At 34.3% G+C, this 14584-nt stretch overlaps 1 protein-coding gene across 3 annotated transcripts in view; it reads right to left on the bottom strand.

The window, feature by feature from the left end:
* The window catches only part of LOC128859723 (potassium voltage-gated channel protein Shab), a 160799-nt gene that overhangs the window by 101041 nt on the left and 45174 nt on the right, over positions 1 to 14584 (bottom strand). For all 3 annotated transcript variants that reach the window (XM_054096765.1, XM_054096763.1, XM_054096764.1), the window contains exon 4: positions 3303 to 4146. In XM_054096765.1, the coding sequence (XP_053952740.1) occupies positions 3303 to 4146 (844 nt within the window). The remainder of the gene's footprint in view (positions 1 to 3302; positions 4147 to 14584) is intronic.

Genomic DNA, 14584 nt, shown 5'->3' with positions numbered 1-14584 from the left:
ATCAAAAAATTATCTTCCCAAATTGGAAACCCCACTTCCTCTCCTAAACTCGACTCTTGATCCCGTACTCTGTTTTAAGTCCCGAATGGAAAAACTCTGTTTATCCAACTTCATTTTCGAAATAACTTATTTGCTACTTTTACATTTTGCACCCGTTTAGAAATGAGTCACTCTAAACTAACCCACCTCCAATCTCCTCCTACATGGCGCCTCCCGGCCTACATGTTCAATCTGTTTAGATCACCCAAAAATATTATGTGCCTCTCTAGCCACAAAAATCGTTGACCGCTCTATATTCGCCACCTTGTCTAGTTTCTTCATAGATATAATTTTACATAGAATTTTATAAAATTAGTTTGAGTCTTTAAATGCCTAATTTGAAATACATATATGTACATACACAAGTATATCCCTTGGCAGCTAGTGTGCCATAAACGTAAATTTTTGTATTTCGGAATGATGAGGCTGCTGAATTTAGCCATGTCTGTTCATCCGTCCGTGCGCTAGATAACACGAGCTTGGTACACAGATTAACCGTCTAAGCACGGTGGTATTGGTATTGAAAATGAGGGAAAGCGGTTCATAGTCAAGTCCACCTTCAATATAACGGCAAATTACAAAAAAAAACAAAAAAAAAAAAAAAACTACTCAAATTTTGTGACAAACCCAAGAAAATAAATACGACGCAAGTAAAATTATTACAAGTGGGCGGTGCCACGCCCTCTTTTTGGGTAAAGCCGTGTGACTCGATAACGACTTAATAAAGCACGCCATTTATTACATGGTACATCTATTGCCCCCAGCTTCATTTATGTCCGATTATAATTGGCGCTTACACCCTTCATTGCGTGTTTGGCCAAGCTTCTCTTCCTATTTGTGATGACTGTCTCGATATTTTTTCACAAATAGAGGGATATACAGTTGTATGCTGCCTCCGACCGGCAGTTGGTTTTTTATGAGGACCTTTGTTGTGATATTGAGATCAAATAAGAACCTCGCCCACTTTTTATGTGGTAAGATTAAATTACCTTCCGTCCGTCTGTGTGATGTTAGCTATATACTCCAGCTATATCTCTCTTTGTCTATGAACTTGCATGATTATGATAATTAACAGTTGGCCCAAATTATATTTCATTTCCGGTACGTACCGACTTTATTACTTCCTTACTTGCTTTTGTTATGCAGGCAAATATATGACGAACTTTTTACAAAAAAACTCACTAAACTTCCGTCAATTATAAGTTATTTTTCAAAGAAAAATTCAAAATTCGCTTTTCCTGACTGCTGTAAGCAGTACGATCGCGCTGTTGAGGTTTTACGTCGAGAAAACCCAGTACATTTCGAACAATTTGGACAACTTACGGTGCGTTCCCGATTGTTGGAGTCGCTCGCTCAGATTTACTGAAGCAAGTACATACACTGCTCCTTTTAATGTAAACAGTACATTTTACAACAGATAGAATAATTTTATAAAAGTGCAATACTACATACTATACATTGCAAAATCTATTTTTTTCGCGCTGCTTGGCTCCTTTCGTACTGGGTTGTCCTGTGTGGGATTATGAGACAATGCTTTTTCAATACCCCTTGGGAGTCAAACGGTTAAGGTACAGCTATGACTAGTTAGTAGTTTACATTTTCTTTTAGAATTGAGTAATTTAGTGATTCGCGGCAGAATGGGCTAATTCGAGTTAAGTTGCGCAGTCAAAAATCCGCGGTTAAGTGAAAACGCAAATAATTTTATTAATTTTCGCCATTATGCCTAGAAGCCTCCAGCGGTAACTTACTCGGTGGTAATTTTTTAGCCTATAGCCGAAGAATGTAGTAGCGAGTGCCTCAGCTTGTTTTAAAGGAATAATTATTACTCTTTTAATAAATAAATAAATAAAAAGCTTACACCCGAACTTGCTATTGCCGTTGTATTGTGTTTTTTTAATTCATTTTTATAGCCAATACTAATTTAATTTCATATGCTTGTGTTGCAATTGTTTTTACAATTTTTTATTGAAATCTTGACGACCAAATACATATAAATTTAAAAATATTTAAAACGCTTTATAAAAGGAAAAGGGATAAGTCCTTTTATAAAGCATTTGAAAAACATTTTCTTTTATCTGGATAAGGTCAATTGTGTATAAGTTCAACTATAAAGCATTTATTATTGTATGTACATAAGTATATCTAAGTCCGCTAATTGAAATAATTGCTAATAAAAATGCGCTTATTATAAATTGCAATTGTTGTTTACAGTTGTTTATAAATGTATTTTCTAGCTAAAAAACTTGTACGAGTATGTAAATTGTGAATGCTATTAAAGCTACTTAACTAATTTTTAAAAACTACTTTACAACTGATCTTTTGAAAATTTCCATCATCAGAGTTTTTTTTTATTTACATAATTGAAATTTTCGAAATGTGCCTGCAATTTAACTTCAGAGTAAGTCAAAAATTAAAAAAAAATATAATAAATTTTAATTCAGAAAATCAGTGCATGCAAAAATCCAATAATTATTAGTAAAGAAAAACAAGTGTATTAGCATGAAATTTTAAACTTTTGAAAAGCAACCTTCTTGAAGCATAAGAAAACTGAATGTAAGTATGTATTATAAGTGAGAGTGGGCAGGAAAGTGGAAGAACTTAAGTGTAACTAAGCAAATTAACGAAAGCAGTTCACTTCAAGGCAGCTACAACTACAAATACGATTTGTAGATTTTACTAAACTTTTGTTGGCTAAATAGGAGTGTTGTCAGAGTTCGTTTATAAATACATATGTGTAAATATATATAACAAATATTTAATTTTGTTGTTGTATTTAATACCGCTGTATGCATTTTATTACGCGCGAGTGTGGGTGTAAAGAAATAAAAGTAAAGACGATTTTTCTTGTGTATGTTGTTAGTACATTGAATTACAAATACAAGTACACTCATACATACATATACAAGGTGCCGCAAAACTAATCGCCCGATAGGAATATTTATATTCTTTGCAAAAGGCCTCATACGTCAATCGCATTTGACACTCGGGAACTAGAGAGCTGCGGTATGCAAACAAACAATCAATGCCGCGCGTAAGCGAAAAAATAAAGATTTCCATCACTCAAACCAAATTGGATGGTTAATTTTGCGCCACCTTGTACTACTAATGTGAATATGCATGATATAAACGTATGAAAATATATGTCTGTGTGGATATGCAAAACTATTTTTATTATTTCATTTTTTGTTTTTTTTTTTCAGTTTATTATTATTAAAAAACGTATATGTATGTACGTATAATATATAATTTTTGCATGTACGCACCTGTATCCACAATGACATCTATGAGATCCATGGATTTGGCGAAGGCATCTTTCAGATTGATATGATGAAAGGAGACAATGCTGCCCTCACGTTTCGCCCGATCGAGTGCCTCACGCCGCTTGAGCGCCTTCTCGCGTCGCATCTGGTTCTTATAAAATTCAGCAAAATTGTTAACGATGATGGGAATAGGCAAAGCGATTACCAGAACACCGCATATGCAACACACAGTACCAATAACCTTTCCCAGTGCAGTAGTGGGATAGATGTCCCCGTAGCCAACAGTTGTCATTGTAATACCCGCCCACCAAAATGTTTCCGGTATTGAAACGAATTTTGTATCCTTTTCATCCTTTTCGGCAAAATATGCCAGCGAAGAAAATATGAGAACGCCCATGGCCAGGAACAGCATTAGTAGACCGAGTTCCTTATATGAATTACGTAGCGTAAAGCCTAACGACTGCAGGCCCGTTGAGTGACGGGCCAGCTTAAGGATTCGCAGGATGCGCATGATGCGAAATACTTGCACCACCCGGCGCACATCCTGGAACTGGTCCGTTGCATTTTTATTCGTCTCCAATAGGAATAGGGAAACAAAATATGGGAGTATTGCCAATAGATCGATTATATTAAGGCCGCCCTTAAAGAATTTCCATTTATCCGGCGACGCACTAAACCTAAGTATATACTCTAAGGTGAACCACGATATGCAAACGGCCTCAACCATAGCCAATTGCGGATTATCGGATGGTGTACCATTCTCACTGTGTTGTAGTTGTGGTAGGGTGTTCAACGTCAGGGCTATGGTAGACAGGACTATAAATAGTATGGATATCACTGCGATAACCTGTTGAGTAGAATTCAATTCAATTCAATTCAATTCAGAAGCTTGTTTTCTGTTTATGCTTTGATAATTTTGCTTAAAAAATTCTTTTTGTTTTTTTTGTTTTTGCTTTGGATTTCGCATCATGTTTTTGTTGTATTTCAATCGAAACTTTATAGAGGTTACGTTTTACTTAATATTTCGCTAACTAAAAAAAGTTTTAATATACTCTATATTTGTACTAAATGATAGAATAAAAGATCGAAAAAGGAGATAAAGTTAACTTAAAAAAAAATTGTCAAGAAAAATAAGTGTTTAATTTTTAAAAAAGTTTGGTTGGCAGAAGACCAAGCTTTAAAAAGGTTTCAAGGGTTACAGCCGCAGTTGCAGCGTGAAGCAGCTGAAGCTTGTTAAAAAGCAGAAATCACGAAGAGGCAAAAGTTGGAGACATTCATTTAATCAAGGTGCTGAAAATTGTTGTTGGTTACTTTGTTGCAAATCCTTTCAGCTCTTTTCTTACATCAAACCAGTTCCAAAGAATTCATTGCGGTCTATGTATTTTGTATTTGTATATACATATGTGGTACTATATATGTATAATTATAAACATAAACGCTGGGTGGGTGCATATTAGTATGTGTCTGTGTGCGTGGGATTTTCAATTTTATATTCGAACTAGCTGCTGAGGGAAAATGTATTTGGGTCTTTGGTGCAGTGTCATTGAAATGTTGGTGAGTTTTGCACCTGGACAAAGACAAACTATTTTACAACTACACATTGTATGTAGTTAAACAACAAATTAAAATGTTTAAAAGACATATATTAAAGTAAAAGTCTTTTAAAAAACCAACTTTTAATTTCATTCATTTTTTTGTTGTTGCTTATAGCGCTTGTTGATAGTACTGGAAAAGGTGCGAACAACGAATCATGAATGGAAGGACCTTGACTTCGAAAAATACAATAGTTTGTTTACCATTTAGTGTAATCACTAGTTCACTGTACAGTGGAGCTGAGTTGCTTAGGGAGAGCACACGAAATACAAACTATATAAAATTTACGCTAATGGACTTTAGCACAGGTAAGGAAAGTATAAAAATTTGTAAAACTATAAATAGATACATAAAAACTAACTTACAATTAAAATAAATTATATGCGTACTTGAAGAAATAAATTTGTAGTGTTAAACTTTATTTGGGGTTCAAAAGAATAGGTGTAAAGTATTATTTACGAGACAAAATCACACAACACAAAAATACAAAAAACACACAAACATATATATTTATAATTGTTAAGGATATAATAAACATATAAAAAAGTATAGAGGGCGGCACACGTAGTTACGCATCAGGTGAAAGTAAAAAATATGCATTTTCTTAATTTTTGTTATAATTTTTTTGTTTTAAGAAAACTGAAGTTTTTTCTATTATTACTTTTAAATGAAATAAAAAAATTGTATTATCAAAAAATTATCTTTTGAAAATAAAAAGAAGAAAATTATAAGAAGTAAATGCACGAAAGTTTGTTAAGCTAATCTGAAGTTGCTGCTGCAGCTAGTTGGCGTAAGAGTATTTACGAGTATAGTATAGTTTTAGGGGCGCTACGTTTGCTACATTCAAATACAAGGTAGCACTAACTAATTTTGGATGCAGATAGCAACCGGCTGGGTGAACTGAGCTAGTGACACGCATAGGGTAAATGTAAATAAATTTGCTTGATTTTTTTTCGGGATGGAATTGGCGGTGATAAGAAAAGCACGTAATTTACTTCGTTAACTTTGTGTCTTTGCGGTTTCTTCTGTAGTTTGACTTTGATTTCAGGCCAACCAAAAACTTTGCTTGACGTTTTTTTACTTAAACTTAATTTTTTTGAATTTTTGTGTGAGTATTTGCCAATAGAAAAAATAGTAACAAAAAGAAGTTAAAAAAGTGCCAATTGTTTTTTTTATTAAAGTTTAATTTTTCACTTTTCAAATCTTTTTGAAGAAATTTAAATTTTTCGCAGGGGTCGGAAAATACATACATATGTGTGGGCTTGCGCTATATGCATAATCATTTTGCATTTGTTTTGGAATAAAGACACACTTAATAAGGCAGTTCGCAGTTATGTGGAAATAACCTGGTATCTTGGCATTTGGATCTACCATGGCTACACAACATCTAAATGTATATATCGGTCTGTACATAAGTTCGTGCGTATTTTACCCATAATTTCACTTTTGTACGATTTTTGAATACAAAAATTATTCGCGGAATATAACGAAACTAGTTATATTTTTTTTGATATATAGTGCATTCAAAAAGTGATTTTAATCGCGGATAGAAGCACGTGTTGTTAAAAAATAAATTGGAATCTTCAAGCGCGTATAAGAAGCATATTTTGTATTTTTTTTTTAAAAAGTGGTAAAAATGCAACAATAGCTGCTGCAGAAATAAACACTGTTCTCGGAGAGGATACCGTGAATGTAAGGCCTGCGCAAAAGTGGTTTTCAAAATTCCGAAGTGGTAACTGCGACGTGGAGGATACCCCGCGCGCTGGTCGTCCTGAAGTCTTTAACTCCGACGCCTTGCTCGAACTCGTGGAAGCTGAGCCAAATTTGACAGGCGATATGATAGCTCAGAGGTTAAATTCATCGCATGGAACAGTTCACAGGCAACTGGTTCAGTTGGGAAAGGTTTCAAAGCTGGAAAAATGGGTTCCGCATAGACTTTCTGTCGCCAACCTTCAGCAGAGAGTGAATGTGTGTTCTCATCTGCTGCACCGACTTGAAAATGAAAGTTTTTTGAACCATATCGTTACTGGTGACGAAAAATGGGTCCTTTAAAATAATCCTGTTCGCAAACGCCAATCTATACTATAAAGGTGAATGTCTGTACGTTGTCTGCGCATCACTACGAAACGAGAACACCAAATGACGTAAAAATTTTTATACATTCATATTTTCACCCAATGAAGGTTATAGGCATGTTTTTAAGATGGAACTCCCTTCCCACAGCCCCCAGGCCGCGCCACCACTCTCATTTGTCACTAATAATCGAATATTTGCTTAAATTTAATCTAAAAATTTTTAGTTTTTCCTATTTCCCACTATTTATAGCACACTTTAGACTTCATAATCCGCATAAGCTGTTCAACTATGGCCCAAATGCAAAGTTCAAAAACGGTTTGAGATAGAAAATTAATAAAAATAATTTTGCCTGATATTTTTCTGATTGGTTGTTTTAATTTTATTCAACGAGGCATAGCAACGAATGCCGGGTATTGCAATATTATGGTTATTATATTACAATAATAAAAAATTATTTTCTATGAAATTTTTGTTTGTAATTCTTTTATATACATATCCTAAATTCCTCAAAACTACTCCTACGCGAGCGGGGCCGTGGGTTAAAGCTAGTAGTTAGATAAAGGTGGCCTTCACCCCAAGAAGATTCTCCTGTCTATGAGGTGGGATATGGCCGGTATTGTTTATTATGAACTTCTGGAACCAAACCAGACGATAATTGCTGATTATTATTCCCATCAGCTATGAAACCTGAATGAGGCACTTAACAAAAATCGACCGTCTTTAGTGAATAGACGCAAATTTTTGTTTCACCACGACAACGCAAGACTTCATACCGCAAGGCAAACATTAGGCAAGCTGAACGAGCTCGGATGGGAGCTAAAGTCGCATCCACCATAGTCTCCGGATACTGCACCTTGTGATTATCACCTTTTCCGAGGACTTCAATCCCAAAAGAGTAACAAGAACTACTCCTCAAAAGAAACTATAAAAAGGGATATCGAAGCGTATTTTGGCTCCAAGGACCAACAATTTTTTGAGCAGGGAATTAAAAATTTGCCTAAACGTTGGGAAGATATTGTAAATAATGAAGGAAAAATTGTTATTGATTAATAAATACTTTAAATATCTTTTTTATTAATTTTAAAACCACCTTTAAAAAACGCACGAACTTATGGACTGACCTTATATTTGCCGTCATAATTTGCAACTACTATAATGCCAGGTTATTTGGATTTGATTGTGAACTCATTTAGTTTAAGAAAAATTATGTGTTTTTACAAAACATCTCAGTTTTTACATGAAAGACACAAAGTTGACACGAAATCTACTACATTTTCTAAAGCTCTACTTTTTCTCGCTACACTTTAATGCTGCTCGAAACAAATCGGTAATAAGCAAAGTGAGCAACGAGTACACAATACTAGCAATCGGGTCTGCAGTCGATTTTTTAGGTTCAAAACAAAATTTATCGTTTTTTTCCGAAAATAGTTAAAGATCTTGCCCGCAAAACTGGCAGTAACATTTTTTTTTCTTTGCTAATTATCTAGATTACATACTTGTTTGTACTGTTTTTGTTCTGTATTGTTTTTAAAAAACAACAACTTTGTTATTTTTTTCGAACTAAAGATACGGCAACAAAAAAGTGGCGCTTAAAATCTTAATTGGTAAAAAATATAAAAAATTGTTGGTAAAATTTTCGATATTTTTTAACATAACTAAATGATAAAAAAAATAATTAAGACTCAAATTCACGGATATTACAACAGTTTTTATTAAAAACTAAGCGCTTAATCCAATTCAGTCAATTACAACTATCAACAATGCATGGAAATTTGTTTAACTGTGTTACTCATATGAAAACGGCAATAAATTATGAATTTTTGGAACCAGTAAATGAAATTTATTTGCATTAAAAAGCTCTTTTACCATAAGAAATACAAAAACAAGAACGAAATAAAGAACAAAATAAAAAAGAAAACAAATCTCTTAAAAAACACACGTCGCCTGCGCGTAGGCCAACAAAGTTAACAATTAATTAGAGCACTAAACATTGCTTAATTGTTTATGTCAGTAACAATAACAACAAACAACCTCAATTTCGTAACAACTGTATTGGGGTCTTACTGTAGCTGGTCAGGCGGGGGGTACTGAAATATTGAAATACGAGTATGCACATTGCGGCGCAATGCCTTGAGCTTTCTGATCTTCGCATTTCCGCTTTGTGCATCTAACTACAAATATACATACATACGAAATAGTGTTCCATTATTTATTTGATTCACTTTCACATCTCACACTTCATTTTTCTCGTTACTCGTTTTACGTTTCACGTTTCACTTGTCCCAACCTTTTCGATTTGGTTTGCAACCGTCTGCCTTCAAATTTGACACACTTTTGACTGCAGCGGAAAATTTGCAAATATTTGTCTTGTAATTACTTAGGATAATTAGTTTGGACATTTCATCGCTCATTCAGGCATAAAACATATTCTCGCTTGTTGTGTAAGTCTTTATATGTATGTTTTAAGGAAAATAGTTCATGTAGTAATTTGTTTTTGTATATATGAATATGTCCACATCTACCATGGCGATCACTGTACGCAACAACGCATTAATAATCGTTTTCGATGTTGAATGTGACATTTGATTTGATTTTGATGCATAGAAAAGAAAAAGTGTCAATTGGATAATTGGATAGTGAAAATTTGAAAAAATTGCAGGAAAGGGTCTAAAAAGTATTTTTTGCTTAAAAGAGGACGAGCTGTAAATTTAACCTAAAACTATTTATGCAAATTGTATATAAAAATATGATAAATACTGAATGAAAATAGAAGAAGTAGTGGTTACTAAGGGGCTAAGGCATTCAGCACACTATTACATCGATAGACGGAAAAACCTTTTCGACTTCTCATTTTGAAATCAAAGCAATTTTTGTGATGCTTGAAAACTATGATATATAAATATCTTACAGAGCACTTGGAATATATATGTATGTGATAAGTTGCAACACTAATAATATTTTTGCTAGGGGCTTATGTTGAAGAGTATTGGAAAGAAGGAGTAACTTATTCGTTTTATTGACATTTTTTTGAGAAAATTTATAAAAATCGTAAAAATAGGAAAAAATTAAAGTTGAGTATCAAAGAAAATATTTAACGAAATGAATAAAAACAAGTAGAATGACAAAGTGCTTTGAAAGCCATCAATGGGTCAATGGACGAATAATAGGGGTCTATGTACAAATGCAATTGAGCGAAATGAATTCTAAGTGAATTCCTTCATAATATTTACATATAATGTTTGAATTTCTCATTGTTCTCTTAAGAAAATATTTAGCAGCTAATCTCTTCGGGATGTTTGATAAACCTCACTATCCAATTTTCTTATTTATATCTTGAACTCAAACGATTTTCTCTGCCCTAATCACCTCATCTCAGGTTGCTTGGCAAATCGCATCGCTTAGCAAGCCAAATGTATTTCTTATTCTCAAACTGAAATCCAGTGTTCTCAACCTAGTGATTTTTGCGCTAAATCTGGTGCTTATTATGAATAAAAACACTAGAAAAGTGATTTTCGCACAGCTTGTGTTTAGTGTTTTGAACTACGAACATTCTCGTTTGGTCTAAATTTTTGCGCGTTTCAAAATCTAAATCTTGGCAACACTGCTGATGCCTACTTGCAAAAACTCTTAATCTAATTTTTGTGAATTAAGGATGGGTTTTCTAACTCTTGCCGAGAAGAATCCCATATTATAGTATATTAGAAACCATTTTTTAAGTGGTGAGATGACCACCGTTAGAAGGCTCCAATAATAGGAAAAAATATAAAGCCATTTTTCAGCATTTTTCATTCGCAATGATCTCAAGACTTCCCATACCAATTTAAAGGGAAGCCTGATAGGTGCTTTCCTCTACTTGAATACCCAATCGAGCGGGCGAGAAGGACTAATCAAGTATTTAGGCCTATCAACTGCAATAGCTGCGACGGAGGTGTGCGTCGAACTAACTCCACGACATAATTATAGCTATAGAGTCAGCCAACGAACTGTAACACTAACACTAACTAAAATGTATGTATTAAAATATAGTAAGTAAAATATATTTAGGGACGGCACAAATTTCAAGTTTATTGCTTTGTCGTTGAATCAGTAACAAACTGAAACAAGCGAGGCAAAGTGGACTTGTAGTTTTGGACAAAAAAGCACTTCCTTAGTGGTTGGACACATCACAGATGGCTTATTTAAGGGTTCCGATTAGTTGGTCTCACATTTAGATAATAATTCCTTTTATTTTACAAGGATTTGTTTGCTGTTTGGCAAAGGGTAAGTATTTATTCGATAGAACTATTGTCGCTCTACAAAACAATGTTAATTGTATTTTTGAGTTATTTAATTTTGTATTAGTTTTGAGGCTTAGAAATGGAATACACAGTAGGCTAATGTCGACATTTTCGACACCTGCTGTTCTCTGCTTTTCGTCGAGGTCAAAAAGCTGCCAAAGCAGCCCGGTACCTTTGTTACGTGTGTGGAGAATGTGTCGTAGGTGAGTCTGCAGCACAGAAATGGTTTGCAAAGTTCAAAAATGGCGACTTGAATTCGGTGAAGAACGTCTCAAATCATTTTTGAAGGAGAACAGTCGCTAAACCAGTGGTGATTTCGCAGAAAAATGAGCTGCGATCATAAAACGATTCCCAATCACCTTCATTCAATGGGATTTACTGAAAATTTGGGAGTCTGGGAGCCTGGGTGCTTTACGAGTTCAACAAAAAACAAAGAAAGTCATCTTTAAATTGCTTCTCAGCATCTCGCCCGCCATTAAGCAACACGTTGTCATAAACAGCGCATTTTGTACCAAATCGTCACGGGTGCATATAAATCAATATGAGTGGGTGGCTACAGAAGACACGCCAAGACGAGAGTCAAGCCGGACCTTCTTCGAAAGAAGATCATGATCGGTGTTTGGTGGGACTCGAAAATGCTCGAAAAGAATGCCAAGGTCTACAAAGAGCTCTACATTGCCCAGCTATACCGCATGAATGAGGCTATTTAGCTGAAAAGACCTGATCGACATGGCCAAACCATACTCCTTCACGGCAATGCCAGGCCCTATGTTGCACAAGCCGTCAAAGCCGCGCTCCAAGAGCTCGAGTGGGAGGTCCTCCAGCACATGCCGTATTCTCCGGACCTTGCACCCACCGATTACCATCTCTGTCAAACCGTGTGAAGGGCGTTATCGTCTATAACAAAGCGGTACTTAAAAACAGGCTCAACTTCTTTGACACCAGACCAGGCAATTTTTGACGGAAAGGCATCAACAAATTGGTCGAGAGAGGGGAAAAGGTTGTAAACAGCAACGGCGGGTATATAACTGATTAACTTATTGATGTAATTATTGTTTTTGGTTTAAATAAAAGTGTTCGGTGAAAACGCTACGAACTTATTCCCCAACATAGAAATGTTTTCTCTTTAAGCAATGCATATTTCATAAGAACATTTTAAATTATGCGAATATGTGAGAAGCTTAAAACAGCTTATGAGCGAATTAGTAGGCAAGAAGAACACGGGAACACGCCGGAATAATGAGACAACGCCTTATTAGTTAGCTATCATAAATAATAAACCAAAATCTGTTTGATATTCTCGAAACGTGTTAGACGCACTTTCCAAATAGGAATAGTTTGATAAGCTCGTAAGATATTCTACTTGGTTCTAGCGCGAGTGCGATGAGGTACCGCTTTCGTGATTTTCATTAATACTAAAGCTTTGCTACCTGCTCATTGCAGTGCATCTATGAAATGTACTCCAAGGGCTCAAAAACTTTATTCATCACCACTCAGTCTGTCTGACTTTTGGCGTTTCTGCAACTTGATCTTTGGAGTATGGCGTAGTTGAGGTACACTTGATGAATGCTGGCCCAAAGTTAAAGTAGACAGTCAGTTGGCTGTTGGTCTTCCGAACGATGTTAAGCAAAATGAGACTCTGGGAGTAAACCGAATGCGGAATAGACTTCGTGGTAATGTATGTACCTATCTCCACTGAGTTCTGAAAAGCTTTGACTTTTTTGGTTTTGGTATAATAATTATGGAAGCACAACCCTATGTTTGCCAAAAGTCCGAAATCAAATTATTGCTAAATAACATATCATAGAGACGAAAAATATGTATATATATACAAATGTCGAATCAAAATTTTTTTAATAGCTACCAGTTAAACGCGCGTATACGTATGTTGTTGAAGAAAGATGTAATTTCAAACACTTGATAATTTCTAACTTTCAGGCAATTGACCTTTAACCTAAGTCTTGAAAGTTTGCCTAATAAATTAAAACTTATCGAATTTTGGCGCTTTACAGTACTTTTATAATGAATTAATATAGTTAATTTCACCAGAATCAAGGGGCATAATATACGTGTAAGGGTATGTATACACGTATATTAGGTGTATATATGTATATGGGTACGAGTATGACACTCTTCTCTCGTCTGCGAGCCTTTGATGGCAGACTGATTTTTAGACTTAATTCCAGCACCCATTCGTGTTTGACTAACTAAATCCTATTCTATACAAAATTAAAAACAATGAGCTCCATGTGTTTGTGTGACATTCCAACATGCTGCAGACTTCATATTAAGCATAACCAATTTCATGTAATTAAGTAACGTGCAAGTAACGCCTATAAATTTCTTTCATAATTATACAATAATTACATAGCAAGTAACGGTAATTAAATATATAAGTTGACAAACATACATACATAAACACATCGATGCAATACATTAAACTACGAGTACAAATCAAATTTACATTTAAATAGAGGGGTATAGATCTACTACAATATTTACAAAATAATATTCAAATACTGGTACATACTTAAATACATAAATAAAATTAAAAAATTATAATTATATCCATATACATACATACAAGTATAAGTACATAAAAGGTAATATACATAAATTCAAAATAGGTAACAAAATAAAATATTAAAAAATTTAGAATAAATAAATAAATACTAAGCCTGATTTTGCAAGTATTTACACATTTTCCTACTTGGTATACATACATACACACATATTGAGTAATTTTTGTACATTTGTGGAAAGCAAACTCAAATAAAAAGTGGGGTATAAAAATTCCATTCCACATCAGAACAAAAATTAGTACAAAGACACGCACATTTGTCTCTAATGCTTTTTGTTTTGTTTTTGGTTTTGTAATGTACTTGCAAGTATCGAGCAATTTGGTGTTACGAGTAGAAAAAAAACTTGGTAAGCATAGATGCTACTTATATATAAATATATATTGTATTTGGAAAACAAGAAACTGGAGTACTTATGGGGTTGTGGAGTGCATGTGGTTCACATCCTTTTCTTGGCTTTACCAAAGAAAACAAACAAAATTCGAAACAAACAACGGAATGGCATAGAGTTTGCTGTTGTTTTATATAAAGTTCTTTTTTTTATTATTATTGCTTTTTAGGCAATACGAGTATGTCTATGAATCACCATTATCATTTGGCGGGAGATTATTATTACAACAATACTACAACAAAGGAGAAACACCGTGGAAACACCAAAATTTAAGAAAATGGGTACAAAAAAAAAAAAAAAAAAATTCAAATCAAACGAAAAAAAAGAAAAACTGAAAGAATTTTGATTTTGGTTGTAAACGAGTATTAG

The sequence above is a fragment of the Anastrepha ludens genome, chromosome 4 (genome assembly GCF_028408465.1).
Source record: "Anastrepha ludens isolate Willacy chromosome 4, idAnaLude1.1, whole genome shotgun sequence".
NCBI lineage: Eukaryota > Metazoa > Arthropoda > Insecta > Diptera > Tephritidae > Anastrepha > Anastrepha ludens.
This window is presented reverse-complemented; position numbering and strand designations above follow the sequence as displayed.